General features: G+C 38.9%; 1 protein-coding gene across 1 annotated transcript; it reads right to left on the bottom strand.

Annotated features, from left to right (window-relative positions):
- Window positions 1-354: 354 nt before the first annotated feature.
- On the bottom strand, window positions 355-14,112 carry vezf1a (vascular endothelial zinc finger 1a). Its single transcript, XM_082548994.1, has 5 exons — window positions 13,995-14,112; window positions 7,756-8,507; window positions 3,905-3,974; window positions 3,637-3,799; window positions 355-3,123 (listed from the first exon to the last, which is right to left on the bottom strand). Exons 1-5 carry the CDS (start codon window positions 14,025-14,027, stop codon window positions 2,756-2,758), a joined length of 1,386 nt encoding a protein of 461 aa, XP_082405120.1. The 5' UTR covers window positions 14,028-14,112; the 3' UTR covers window positions 355-2,755.
- Window positions 14,113-15,378: the final 1,266 nt, after the last annotated feature.

The raw sequence follows: 15,378 nt of genomic DNA, 5'->3' as shown, positions 1-15,378 counted from the left end.
ACTGTTCCAGGGACAATGAATCTCCCCAAAGGTTTGTCCCAAAGGTTTAGGAACGAGTTTGTGGCCTTTTCCAGGCTAATACATGTCAATGTTTTTGTTTCTGTTTTAGTTCATGGCATGTTCTGTTTTTTTGTTGTCGTTTTTGTTAGATTCTTTCACCTAATGTTCTTTGTCCAACGGGTTTCTATTTAAGTGATTTCTTGATTCAACAGGTCTAGCAATAATTAGTCCTGGGTTTGGCGAGTGAAAAGGAAAGGATAATCAGCAGCACGGAGGGTTATAAGTTTCATTAAGATCCTGATATGTTTGTAGTTACAGTGCTGTATTAACTTTGAACTATACTTAATACATAAACACATTTGATAGTTTTCTTTTATTTAGACAACCCAAATAAAAGGCACATAACATTGCGCATGTTTATGTAATAATCTGACAAACGTACATTTAAAAAAAAAATGTAGGAATGTTTGACCTTTCTGCTAGTCAGAAAGCCTAGTGTCTCATATATACAAAATTATCAATGTTAATGTTCTAATACAAAAAATTTATAAAAAAGGTTATCTTTCACATCTATTGTAACTACCTTATCCTTGGAACTAAAATAGTTTTGTACAAAGATATACATTCAACTGCTTTCACAAGTGTCCTGGAATTTCCAATTAACCATTTTCCTTAAAAATAAAGAGATGTTCAATTCCACCAGAAATATTCAGTTTATCACATCATTATTGTTTCAAATTTGGCAAACAGGCTATTATAGTGTATCTACGTAAATATAACAAAAATAAAAAAAACAAAAACGCTAGACTAATATTTTGTTTAAAACAAAACTTGGGGAAAAAAAAAAAAGAAAAAAAAAAAAAAAAAAAAGACAAACATGCATATTGCATTTTTCAGTATAAACTCTGTCAACTCAGATGAGCTGAAACACTGCTGAAATACCATGGCATTCACTAAAAACAAACAAAAAAAAAAAAAAAAAGAAAAAAAAAAAAAAGAAGGTCAACAGCTACAGTGTTCGGGGTCATGCATTGTCAGTCTCGCCTGTTGTTTCAGTGGACACAAACTTGCATTTGATTAAACAGTTCCCAGCCACATACTGTACCTATGCAGACTGAGACTTTAAAGGAAATTTAAAAAAGGTAAACAGCATGTATTCCATTGTACAGTCATTTATCATTTTAAATGGACGGCTATTAAAAACAAAACAAAAAGTCTTGGACAACTTCTTCCTCACTGAAGTCAAACCCCACGATGCCAAATCTTTTAGGGAATCCAAAAAGTTACATGGAGAGGAATCATGACACGTGGTAGATATCAGTATAAAAAGAACCGCGTTCATGAGTAATGGGGCTTTTCTATACGTTTCCTGAGCGAAGCATCCTTAGCATATGGTTGGGGATGAAACAGAAAAAAAAGAAAGAAAGAAAAAAAGTAAAAGTGTGCAGAAGAGTCAGCAAAAAGTATGCTGCTTTAAAAATAAAAATAAGGTGACACTTAAAATCAGACCTTGATTAATGAAACATTCAGTTTGAAAATCATTACTGACATCCATTGTGTAATCAAAATCACCAACACTTTGAGGGTTGGATTCGAAATTTTAGAAGTTAAAAATTGTTCAAGTGTTCCCTCGGTTTTTTGTTTTTATTTGTTTTTTGAGCAGTACGTTTAGTCACCACCATGGTGACGGGTAACAGCCTGAAAAAGCTTCACTGCAAGGCTTTCCACAATCAGCCACTAGATGGTGCTCAAGTGCTTGCGGTTGCTGCAAAAAACACTGAGACGCCACTTTGATCTTCAATAATACTGCTGTTCACCTGTATGCAGGATATTCTTTCAGTGCAAGATTCGTTCCATTCTGAATTCATGAAGAAAACCAAAAAAAAATTAACACTACAAATAGGAAAATAAAAACAGAACTTTGTGTGTCCATACATACAAAAACAAATAGAAATATTTCATAGTCAAGAGGACAGTGTCTTGATATCCACTTGCTAAAAGCAAAAATTAAAATGCTGACGTGGAAAATACATTACTATGTCAACTGTACAAGTTAGTCAGTGTACCTCAAGAGCATACCTATTATCTGAGAATACAAAAGAAATGCTATAGCAATGTGAAAAAATATTCTTCCATGCAAGTGGAAGCTGCTGTCCCTTTTACTAGACTCATTTCCTATAACATTAAATAGTGATTAGCAGGCTATAGTTAAAAAACAAAAAAAAACAAAAACCAATATACAAAGTAACACCCAGAGACTTTGGGAGAGAACTTGTAAAACATCAAATACAGCAATTTATAGTTATTGCTTCAGTTCATTTCCCATCTCCCTTTTACAAAAAGCACTGATGTGTTTTCCTAAGGAGTCCTCGAGGATGAGGAATCCTCTCATTTGTCATAATACAAATCACAGTTTCATCGTTCTAACTGACTACACTAAGTCTTACGGCTGTCCTGATTTCAAGATAAATCCTACTCAAATTCTACTCTTATTCTGCGTCCCATGCCAGTCACTTAACCTCGGTTGGGACACAGCTGGGACTTGGTGAGCTCCTACTGGCCGCACAGCTCGTGTAAATATTCACTTCAGAGCTCGGAGAAGTGAGCGCTGTTCTAGGTGAGAAAGAGCCGAGCCCGAGGTTCAGCTGTGAGGACAGGAGTCTCTTGTTTCACTTCATTTTCCCTTTCTTCTTGGCCAGTTCACCTTGCTCCCTCCTTTTTATCTTTTATTTTAATTTTTTTTTTTTTACATTTTTTACCAAGGTGGGGATGAAGGCAAGACTTGGGAGAGAAAAGGCATGCTATCCACTGGCCTCATGGCGATGTTGAGCGGCCCGGCTATATTCATAGGCATCGGGGTTGTGATCGCGACAGGGTGGGCGATATTCATAGGCGCGGTTGCCGGGATGTTCACGGAGGCGATGTTGACGGGCCCAGTGATGGTGACAGGGTGCTGGAGGCTGACTGGAGATGTGATGTTGACCGTGTTGGTGCTAATGTTCATTTGTGCGGCGATGGTGACGGGGTTGTTGTTGTTCGCATTGCCCCGATTCATCGCTGAAGTGATGGGGGCAGAGATGGTCACAGGCGTGGCTGAAGCAGAATTGCAGACTTCGTTACCGTCTGGAGAAACCCAAGAACAAGCATTTTACTTAGCTTTGCAGCATTTAGCAAAAACAAAAACAAAATAAACACCATTATCTTGTACTTTGCACAAATATTACAGCAATAGCGAGGATCAGCACTGGTCAGTGGTGCTCAACATGTACAGGTTGACAGCTTTTATGACAACTGCAGCGGTATGGTGACCAACAAAATGAGTCTTGCTAATACATAAAGAGACTGGCATTTAATACTTTTTTTTTTAAAGTCCGCACTCTTGAAAAAAAAAAAAAAGAGAAGAGCATGAAACTTTAGGACAACACCTTAGATGGTTTGAGCTAGTTTCAAAAACCACATTTTTCTAAAAATGCTCTCCACTCGAAGCTCTGGCAAACTCACAGCCTGTACGATATTACTGCCTTTATCCCTTATTGCTTACAGTAATGCGAAGGCAATATGCAGGGATTGGTTTCCATCGTTTTTAAATGCACGGCCCTATGGTGCTGCTGTACTTGCTCCCAGTGTGTGACGAACCTTTGTTACAGGAGTTAAAGTTGGTCTGCCCGTGAGTCTTCAGATGACTGGTGATGTAGGCTGCGCTGAGCATCTTTCCGCAGATACTACAGGTGACTTTGCCTTCATGTCTAATCATGTGGGAACGGAGTCTGTCTTTGGTGGCGAAAGCAGAGGTACAGGCCTGGTGTCGCACAGCAGATGGGGTAAAAGGTCAGTGCAGTGAAATCACGATATTAAAAATGATTTAAAAAAACAAAACAAGCTGCAAAGTAGCCATTTTTCTCACCGTTACTTGACATTTAAACGGTCTTTCTGAGGAATGCACATGCTTCACATGGCAGCTCAAGTGGTCTGGCCTAGATAAAAATGACAACAAAAACATGGTTAAAATTTAAAGACGATACATTTGAGTTCCATTAGATATAGATGAGACAATTTGTACTTCATTGTGTGGAGATTTATTTATAATATGGTTTCTGTAACCCAACAAAAAGCTACCAGTTGTAGGGCTGGTATAACGTCTGCTAACACTTTTAAAAGACTTCACCAAATTCATTTGACATTTATTTTGCTTGCGATTTAACCAAACCTATATGTTGTTACAATACATACAACAAGTGTTAATAATTTACTAAAGGCGCATCATGGACGTGCACAAGCATAAAGTGAAAAGCCTAACATGCATTACAAGTGCAGAAGTGTACGGATGTGCTCTGTTTACTTAGATAATGAGGGGATGGGCACAAAAAAATCCCGAAAAATTCAGTCAATGGTAGTTAATTCTCCATGATCAATCGTGCGTAAATGTGTTTGACCTACTTTTGAACACACACACACAATGAAAAGAAAGGACATTTTTGACATGATATTTGAATAAACTGACAGTTTGATTATTATTGCTGTGCTTAGTTCCTAACATCCTTGTTATTACACATATATGAAAATGAAATGAATATGAAGTTCCAGGAATTTTCTTGATACTTCTTAACACAAGTCCTAATCTGAATTTGCATCTCTCTCTGAGGATTAGAAGACCACGTATGGCACAACTGTTGTTCAACAAACAACAATAATCCATGGCTGTGCTGACTTGTGTTTCTGATAAGAACATGTACCTGTGCCAAAATATGATGTGTATATTTATAGGTATTAAAAACTGCCTTTAAGGGAAAACTATTATAACTGAGCATATAGAGAAGATCTATATTGCTCCTTTTGTTATAGAACTTTAAGCGGGGATTTGAGAACACTTAATATCTACTTACACCATGACTGTACTGATATACCTTGTCTATTACACAATAAAAAAAAACAAACAAAAAAAACCCACTGAAAACTGATTAAGAAATTGCTGAAACTTGCCTTCTGTATTCCAAGTGTTCAAGCTTAAACTAAAGCTTCATAATGTGTTTTTATGTCAAACTAGCTATAAAAACAAACAAACATACATATAATTTGCAAAGTTCACAGGAAAACTGCTTGAGATTTACAGCGAAAGGCCAACATTCACAAACGTCTTCGTGGCACTGATCCTCCTCTGTCAGCATGTCAGTTCTAGTGAAGCTGTGAGCTGAATCATGTTAGAAGTGCCATAATGGAGTGAGCAAGGGCTACTGCTTTGGCAGCTGCTTCCAAACCGGAAAGTTTCATGCTGCTGGAGTCCCTTCTTTTTTTCTTCTTTTTTTAAAAATAAAATCAGAGGAGTCAAGTAGGATCTTCTCATGGGTGCCATGAACCGGAATAAAGATTTTTTTCTTTTCCCCTTGCCCCACTGATGAGGAGAGCAGACTCCAGACAGTGCCTGTCTACAGATCCGGCTGAGTGGCAGTGACTCAGTGCCCTGTTACTCAGTCCTCATTCTCACTTTCCAGTATGCTGATGAATCGCTGCTCGACGTCACCAAGTTGGAGGCATGCCTGAGATTGCCCTACACAGCACAGTGCTAATGTTACCGCTTGGCCAGGGTACACTGCTGATGTTTTTGTTGAAGCTGTGTATTGCGGCACACAACTTGCTGTTTTTTTGTTTTTAATGTTATCACGACTCTCTGCTAAGTCAATACTGATTTATGTACACATCAGGTTTAACAAACACTTGGCTTTTAACAAAATTTTAAATGTATGTCACTATTAAACCTTCTTAAAGTCATTACTTCATGTTAAAAGTGTTGACCTAAACATTACCGCATGGTTCAGTGAATTCCCAGGGGAAAGAGTCTGTGACATGCTGGCGGGAACTGCAAAGTGACAAGTGACGCCTCCCCCTCCTTTGGTACTTCACTGGTGCTCTTCCATGTGCGACTTTTTAAACATGTGGTTGAAATGGTGTGGGGGGTCATTACAAGTACAAGTTTAAACTGCTAACCCCAGCAATAAACATAAAAAAAAAAAAAAAAAAAAGGCCACGTTGGAGCAACACGGACACTAGATTGACATAATTATTTGCTCTATATCAAATCACAGTGCGGCTGACTATTCCAAACACCATGACGTGAATAATTCACTTACAAATGTACAAGCTGTTGGGTAGCAGTTCAGTGTACCTTGGGTAAAGCATCAAATATGTAGAATCTAGCATTTGCATTCAAAACTAACTGCATGCATGAAAGATGGTAAAATTTAATACTTCAATCTATTACGCATGATTTTTTTTTCCTTTGCAGCAGCCATTTGTGGACTGCCAAGGACACACTCATAAAAGACTGGTTGTTAGAATGTATTTATCATTATTTATTTATTGAAATTCTGCATAGACAAGTCAGGACTTTTCCCTATGACCCCCGAATGCAATCACCAGAGGGTGAAATTACTTTTTGTCTCCCCTCCCATAAGAATAAATTAGCTCTCAGATGCACATTTCCTGTTTATAGTAGCCTTGTTAGTTGTTGATTAAAAGCACAGGAATAGAACAGAAGGGTTGTAAAAACAGCGCCATTTTTTCATCAGTTTACTATTTTCTTGTGCCACTCTGTATTATCAGTGTGGCTGACATTCTCACTGCCTACCAAACCCCTTGAAGGACTGATCACATGTACACACGAGGAGTGCTACTAGCTTCTTAGTGCACTCAGTTTCACAATTCCACAGACAACCTAAGTAAACTCATCCCAAACAAACTAGTGGCTAGTGCAACAACAAGGAGGGATTCCCAGTTACCCTGGAGAACACTTTGTCAGGTTTGTGGACAGGCCGATTAGCTTAGCTGGAGAACTCCAGTAAATAAAACCTAAAGCACTTCATTTCTTGCTCCATATTTGAGGGCTGTTCTTCGTCTAAAGTTGTCAATAAACTGACAGCTCCTGCTTTAGGAGACCAGCTGTAGTAAAAAAAACAATCAACCAAAAAAACCCAAGCAGCAAACTACTAAGTTGGCATTCTTCACATCTTCATATGGACATTTTCCATATGAAAGGCAAGACTTCACTTTGGTTTTGAACCAACAAACACTTCTTGTTGTTATCTCACACACTTTCATCACAGCAGAAATGCTCTTGCAGCTGCCAGTAGTTGATTATTGTAAGCTAATGGGTCCAAGCTACTGTGGTTTTATCTGCAAGTAAGCTTGAAGCCTGACAAAATGGATGCTTGTGGGAAACCAGCTGCCACAACAAGGTAAGGTTGTTTCAAACATCTTCGAGACCTCGGTGGCCATAACATGTTTTTAGGACTTCTTGTTCTTCTTATCAGTGCAAATTATTTTTTGTTTGGGGTTTTTATCTCAAAATGACATTTAGACCATCTATTATCTGCATGGTGGTACTGTATAATAAAGAATGTTATGCCATTATCTAACAGAGACTAAAACTTCATCCAGCACCTCATGAACTAAATGATTGTAATTTAAAACAGTAATCTTATCTCCCTATGGAATTCCTGTGTCAGTCTGAATCCCTATGACAGACCTGTTTGGCAGGATATTGGAAAAACAAATTCACATTGGAGATGCTCAATGTGGAAAATTCATTTTTAACTAGAGACATACTGAACAATTTAGGTGTAGAATTAACAAATACAGACAGGTGAGTAACTGAAGGGAAAAACTGACAGCAGCATTATCAGTCAATCTAGTGGAGTTGAACTATTGATGACTGTTGTACTAGTTTCCTTACAGATCAAAGGACAAAAACGTGATCCTTACCTGGAAAAGCCTTTTCCACACACAGAACATACGTAGGGCTTGTGGACACCCCCATCGTGAGAGCGAACATGGTAGGTCATGCGGTCCTTCCTTTTAAAGCGTTGCTGGCAGATGGGACACTCAAAAGGCTTCTCATCTGAATGGGACAGCTTGTGACGATTCAGGTGGTATACGTCGCGAAAGGCTTTGCCGCACATCTCACATCCATGGTTCTTCTTGACAGGTTTGGCAGGTTTCTTCGGGACATTTTGCTGCGGCACATTGCCCATTGCAGGTGATGTCATGATACTTGTGCCTGAGGAAACAGAGGTTGTTGCTGTGGAGAGGATGCCAGCTACTGTGGAGATGTAGGAAGAGTTGCCGTTGTTTTCTCGTGGCATGGTGCCGATCATGGGGACCATGGTGGGGGCTGTTTGGGCTGTCTTCTTTGGACGTGAAACCATCTTGATACCAGTGTGGCTGGACTCATGACGTCGCAGGTGGTAACTGTCGCGAAAGGCCTTGTTACAGTAGCCGCAGACAAAAGGGGTTTTGCCTTTGTGTTCTTTCTTTATCACAGGCACTGGAAGCCGCTGACCACCTCCGCTGGCGACATTGTCTTTGAGAAGCTCAGCAGCATTGGCAGGTGGCTTCTGGTCTATTTGGATAGGCAGGATAGGCTTCTGGTCAACTTGCTCAGCTCCTGCATTGAGAAGTGGTAGCAGGCTGTTCTGGGCCACCTGGTGCTGGTGGTGGAGGGCTTCATTGGCCTGCTGATGAATCAAACACAGAGGGTTTTTGGTTAAATGAAGACGAATACTATACTTCTACTTATAAAACAAAAGTAACAAGGTACTAAAGATAATACTAAAGATTTAATAATAATAATAATAATAATGATGATAACAACTGCGAGAGAAAAATAAAGTCGCCATAATCTAAAGAAAAAAAAAACAAAAAACAAACTTAATGACCAAGAAACAAAAAGCGTTGAAGCCAGGTGTTCCCTCACTGGAAACTGACAACTCAATAAACACAATATGTGTTAGTAATCTGTTACAGAATACAAAGCTGTGCTGGATGAAAAAGGATAGCATCGTGACGGTGCTCACATTCATCATGTGACTGCAAAACAGGCATACCAAATAAGAGCCGTAGCAGAGCGCAGTTTAACTACCAAGAAGGCTCCTAAAGAGCAGGCCATCATCTCAGGTACCCAGCTGATTTGGGATAACCATACTTCTGCTCTATTGTGTAAGTAAAGGAGTTAAACGACAGGAAAATAAAGGGCAACAGACTAAATAAAACTTTACATCGGGAATAACTGCTTTGAGATTTTTTTGCACCCCCCCTGGGGATCTGCAAGTACAAACCAATGCCAGCTACTGCCGCAGCACAAATGGGATGAAATGGCTGGTTGTAATTACCAATAGCAACAAGATGCTAAGCTGGGGTTTCACTCATTAAGTAATCAAATTTCCTGACTAAATGGATCAGACACAATTTGAGTTTTGTACCATTGCTGTGACCAGCTAAAATCATCCATGACTGTTTGGGCGTACTTGGGGCAGAATGGAGATAGTGGAAGCTGTATGAAATCCGGCTGCCTTATTTTCTTTAAAAAATAAATAAATAAACAAAAAAAATGACATCACAATAAATATCAATGGAGTTTAATTCAATTAGTTCAGTTAAAAAAAAAAAAAAATCTATCACACTTCTCATAACAATTCATTCTTTTTCATATATCCAAATATGAAAAAAAAGAAAAGAAACACAGTTAACACCGTTTTTTCAGCGACTGGACACACTCAGGACTACTCTGTCGATGTTGTCAACCACCAGCGAGAAAAGCAAGCTGAAATACTTGACCTTTCTCTTTGAGGTTCAATCATCCATCGAAGAAGGCTAGCCAAGAAAAAAGTTGCAAAAGAGAAGACGGGACAGAAAAGAAAAATGAACCTCACAATGTCCTCCTTATGTCATCTAGCCTATTGTGAAAGACACAAATCTGAGCAGTGATGCACTCGGGCCTCAGCAGGGGATCTTTGTATGCTCATCTTCATTGATTTGGCTCATCTATTCATGGGACGGGGACATTGTTTATCCACACACTACTCAGCGAAACTAGCCGTCATTCCTACATATGCAATGGGACCTGGGAACTCGAGGAGAATGCCACCCATCCATTTGTCTGAGCACCTGCTTACACTTGCCACCTTCCAGGATTAGTCATCATCATGCCAATGCTAACCCGTCCGCTGGCACAACAGGGGTGGGGAGAGCTTTATGTTTGGGTTGGAGGGGGGAGGTGGGGTACTAGCAGTGAACCCCCCTTTGTGAAGCTTGTGAACAGCAGACGTAGCCAGTGTAGACAGCCTGGCCCTCTATGCAGAGGTGCAGGGCCTGTAAGCTGCTGTGCCTTCATGCAGCTCTGACCATTTTGACACAAATGCGCTCTGACAAGTGGGGCTGCTCCCTCATAAATAACATCAAAATGGAGGGAGTGTCCTGATGGCTCCATGGGCCACTGTAGGCTTGAATTGCGCTCACGGTCTGAGTTAGATTATGCGCTGTCTTTCTTTAGTCTTTTGTGCCACACTCTACAGCTGCTTGCCGAAATCTCAATTTTTCCATCACAGGCAAAAACTGATGACAGGGATGAAAAGAGGGGCAGAGAAAGAAACAAAACTTCTAATTACATAATTTGTTTTTCGAGTACATCTAATTTTTGAGGAGTTTTTTTTCTAGGTCCTTCTTTCAAGTTCTGAATTTTTTTGGCTGCCGTCTAGTTTGCTTAGTGGGCAAACTTCTGAAATGTTGTCAATCCCCTAATTTTTTTTTTTAATGATCCCAAAAAGTTGTACTTCAGGGATTCATTTGGTTAAGGCGTATTTTTTCGTACAGATATTTGAGTTCTACTAAGCGTGAACAAACCTTTAAGGACATTCAACAGAGGCTAGTCTTCTAAACATCCAGAATGGGTGGCATTTAACACCCCTATAGCTAATAGGTGTGCTGTATTACAATGAGCAATCGCTGTGACATTGAGACAAATCACATGTCAAAATAAATAGATACATTTAAAAAAAACACCATAAAAATGTACCCAAAAAACTATGAAACGCTTAAACATCTACAAAAATAGCCAAGCAGATATACCCTGCATTTCTGATGTAACCCATTTTATAGACCTGTGCTTTTCATTTCAGTCAAAATGACCAGAATTATATTGTACCGTAAAAACATGAACCTTCCATATGAGCAGAAAAACACATGGAACTGATTCTCGACAGCACCAACAAGCCTCAATATTTTCCTTTCTTTTTTAAACAAAGGTAATAATAAGTAATATATGTAACATATTTACCTTTGTTAAAAAAGAAAAAGAAAAAAAGAAGTAATATACGTAACATAATAACAAGGGGGGGGGGGGGGGGGCAGCGACAAGCAAAATACTGTGCACGTTGGAGGAGAGAGAAAAAAAATAAAAAAATAGAATACATAATAGTTACTACCAAGTCTAAAGCTCTAGCAAGAGCATCCAAAACATGTTTTATATAAACAGTGATTGTGCAATTTCAAAAGGGGTTGTTTGTTATGAAGGTCCAGTTTTAAGCAGAACAAAGACTTGGAGTTAGTGATACTTGATAACATCCCTCACTAACACCATGCTTATGCACACTCTTTCAGTGTCATGTAAGTTGGGTATTATTTCAAGTCAATGTGAGTACTGAAAAATTTAATATTTTCAGTACAGTCTATTCATCTGATGAGCTTCATTTAGTTACTGAGATTTGCCATCTGAATGTTTTGGTAAAATAGGGCAAAACAGAAACAAAGAATCTTTTACACAATTTCCACTTACCATAAAGCATTCGTTTTCACTGTGGGTTTCTGAGTGGCTATTGCAGTTTCTGGAGAAAGCCAAAACTGATTTTCGTGCACACATGGATTGCGTTATAACTTTTCTCACTTACCTAAAAGGGTTATTAGTGTAACACTTCACACATCCATGTTCAGAGTGCTGAAAACAACATGATTCACCAATTTTCCTGAATGTAGCCTCACAAACACTGCCCCCCCCCTCCCCTCTTTTGAACATGTTTTCCCCACATTGTGCATTTACCTGACAGGAGGATATGCAGCAGGTAATATTTAAGCTGGTTTACGCAACAACACTGGTCATTTAAAACACCTGACAAAGCTTTTCAGAAAATATCACCAATTTTCATGTAAACTTCTTGTTTACAAAAAACAAACTATAATGTGTTGAAAAACAATGAAGTTAAAAAAAAATGCTTCAAAGTGTTCCAGGAGCCTGAATTTAAAGGCACACTGATTTACATGAAACTGACACAGTAACAGTGTGAGGTACATAATACACGCAGGGCCTCTGGCTAGACGCCAGATACTGCATGACAAATGACATTGTCTGTCTGCCTTTTCAATTATGAAGAAATAGTACACAAAGATGTGAATGAACGACCACTCCGACAGCAGAGCAAATTATCAGAAACTCAGGAAAAAAACAAAGTGTCCAAAAAGCAGTGAAAAGAACACAACTTAAGATGGATTTCTTTAAACTATTTGCCAAAGTGAGCTATTCAGATTCTTTGCAGCCATTGATGTCCTTACACCAAGCAGTGAAAGCTTAATCAGAGCATTAATGATCAGTTTTTTCCACACTTTAGAAGACTTTTAAAAAGAGAAGTGGCTCTTTAGCATGAAAACTATAAATTGTGCACTTCTATTCACATATCCTGTTTTTTCCCCCGTTGTCATTGACATATTTATTTATTACACAAAATATATTACTATTAGACAAAGGGTGCAGCACCAACTACTGCAGCAGGTTAAACTCTAGACCTTCATCTGATCATTAAAGCCTGGAATAAAATAAAGTTGTGAACATTACATATGCAGATTTGAAGGGTTTACTGAAAAGTAATTTTTGGGAATGATCCTGAAGTTACTGGGAAGTTCCTCCCACGAGGAGAACTTTGCAACACCCACTAAAGTGTTGAGTCAAAGGTAAAAATTAATTTTAAGCACTGGAAATACACAAGAGACCGCAGAATAGTGGTAAACCTGGAAAAATGGTGCGTATTGGGAATGGAAACTAAAAATATATATATTTATATTGCATTGGGGTTACACAAAAACGGACTCAACTGTAAAACATGAAATCTTTATCCTTACAAAACTCATTTGCTCCATGTTCCGAGCTCATTTCTTGTAGCCTAGGTAAGGCCATGCGATTGAGAAGCTCACAAATACGAGTGAACAATAGCCTTCATTCTTAGCACATATTGAAATTCACTAAACCGTGACAGATATCACTCTAAACCGCAGCACTCGCTTTCCTTCCCAGCACGCATTTATTCATTTCGTAACGCCGTTGCTAATTTCAAATGCGCCTCTTCGCTGCTAGTGTTAGCTGATGTTGTGTGCATAGTTTGAATTCCTTTCCACCACGGTCACCAGAATAAATAGCTTAGTTAATAAGCAGAGAATCTGCACAGCGCTGGTCGTCAAGTCTTGTAACGTTAGTTTTGCAAGCTCATTATGGCAGCCTCGCCCACATTAAGCTAAATTAGCAAGCGAGTGTAATTAAGGTAGCCCGAACATCGTTAGCTACTTGGCTAGTTAGTGTCGAACCGGCTGGAGCAGGCGGAAAGTTCACTTGAGACTTGAGAACCGCCGTTAGTAAATCTCAGCAGCTAAAAACCTCTGTGTACACTTAACCAGAGATTTGCCAAATCTACAATGCGTGTTCTGTTATCCACGCTACACTGAAACATGTCGCAGCGTTACATCTCATTATCCCACGGCGCCTGATCAAAGCCTTCAGTCAAAGGGGGAAAAAACAGGTCTGTCTCGATTGTAACGGTGCAGTGGCGTCTCCTGCTTCACTCCAAGTGATCCCGCATGTTTGGCTCCGGCTAGGCAAACAAACTTAAAAAAACAAGGAATCACAAACGCTGTCGAAGTATTAAACGCAAATACCCAAATATCGTCGGGGTAAGAAAACATGCCGCTTTTCAAACAATGCTTGGAGAGATTAGATTTTTTGTTCTAGCGTCATTCCCAAGCCTCACAGCTGGAAGCCTGGATTCATATACCATTGTTTTGCTTGGTTACTTGTTCTTGACATTAATCGTTTAAAAACTGGATTTACCACTAAGATATGAAGCCGTTTGCAATTCTACGGTTGTTTTACCGACTATTCCGGTTTCCCTCCAAAAGAGACAACTTACTTGAAAAAGAAACGTACTCCAGCTCGGCTCCATTTCCACACTTACTAATTCTGTAGGAAACCTAGTAGAAGCCTACAACAAAGCAACCAAACATGGCAGCTAAACAACTTCCGGTGACCTCAAGGGCTGAACCACTTTGCGCAGGATTTGGCGGGGTTCATTAAATTTCGTATTTTGAAATGAATTCGTACGCATAACTCGTGAAATATGAATTAATCACTAACAAGAATAGCAACTTACGATGTATGTTGAATTCAAATTCACAAGAGATTGTATGAATTGTTCCCGTGTTATTACGATAGTAATCTGGTGGCGTTGGATTTTTAAAACTCCCCCTGGATGGTTTTTGCTGATGCTGTGAGGGGAATTTGTTATATTAGATTGTCGCATGTGGCTGGGAAATGATTGCGTTTCAGTAACGTTTCGTCCTTTTTAAAAGGGAAAAAAAAAGATGCTAGCGTGTTGTTCTGCATTACAAATAGTTGGGCGGTCGTCTTTCCCACTGTGCCAAGTGGTTCATTTTAGAGAAGTAATTTGAGTGCGAGTTTATTTTCATTCATGTAATAGGGATGAATGAAAAGGCAGAGCCATAATATCCTAAATTTACTTTTTACGTCATGTACACTTGGGTTAAAAGTGATTCTAGTTCCATCTTTCATCATTACCTGCAGAATTTGGCTATTAGTATTTACCACAACCTCGAGGTAATGATGCAAGCCTCAGATATGCTTCTGAATAGATAAAGTCCTGTAGATGCTGTTTTTTTTTTTTTTGCGTGAGATAACTTGTACATTAAACAAAAACAACATTTTTATATAAGCTCTTGGAAAATGAAAATTGTCACTTTCTAAAAAAAGGGCTTTCATCCTTTATTTACAATTCACACACACACATACACACGCACGCGCACAATGCAGTGCAATCCTTAACTGTCATCCAAATGTCAATTGTCATTCACCATCCAACTGTATAAGGAATGGTAATATGTTAGGGACTCAGTGGTAACTGACAGGGAATGAGTCATAGTTTCCTTGTATTATCCTGGTGGTGTGAGTCAGATAGGTTTCATTCCTTAATCTTAGTCAGGTGATAAGAAAAAGTTGATATGACATTTTTCTTTGGAAATGAATAATTCATTAACATTCTCCACTGAAGCTGACCAAGAAGTCCTCATAGATAGAGACAGACAGTATAGGTGAAAAATATATCGTAAACCATACATTACTAAAAAAAAAGGTACAGAGACTCTGCAAGACCAGTAGGTGATGCTACAAAACCTTAATAAGCAACAGGAGGTCTTACTACTTCAACAATTCCATGTTCCCTGTTAGATTTATAATTTCATTGTTAATACAAGTTAAATAATATTCAGACTGACTGGTAA

This window comes from Aulonocara stuartgranti (genome assembly GCF_965226115.1).
Source record: "Aulonocara stuartgranti genome assembly, chromosome: 10".
Taxonomy (NCBI): Eukaryota; Metazoa; Chordata; class Actinopteri; order Cichliformes; family Cichlidae; genus Aulonocara; species Aulonocara stuartgranti.
The sequence above is the reverse complement of the archived record's forward strand: the minus strand, read 5'-3'. Positions and strand labels throughout refer to the sequence as shown.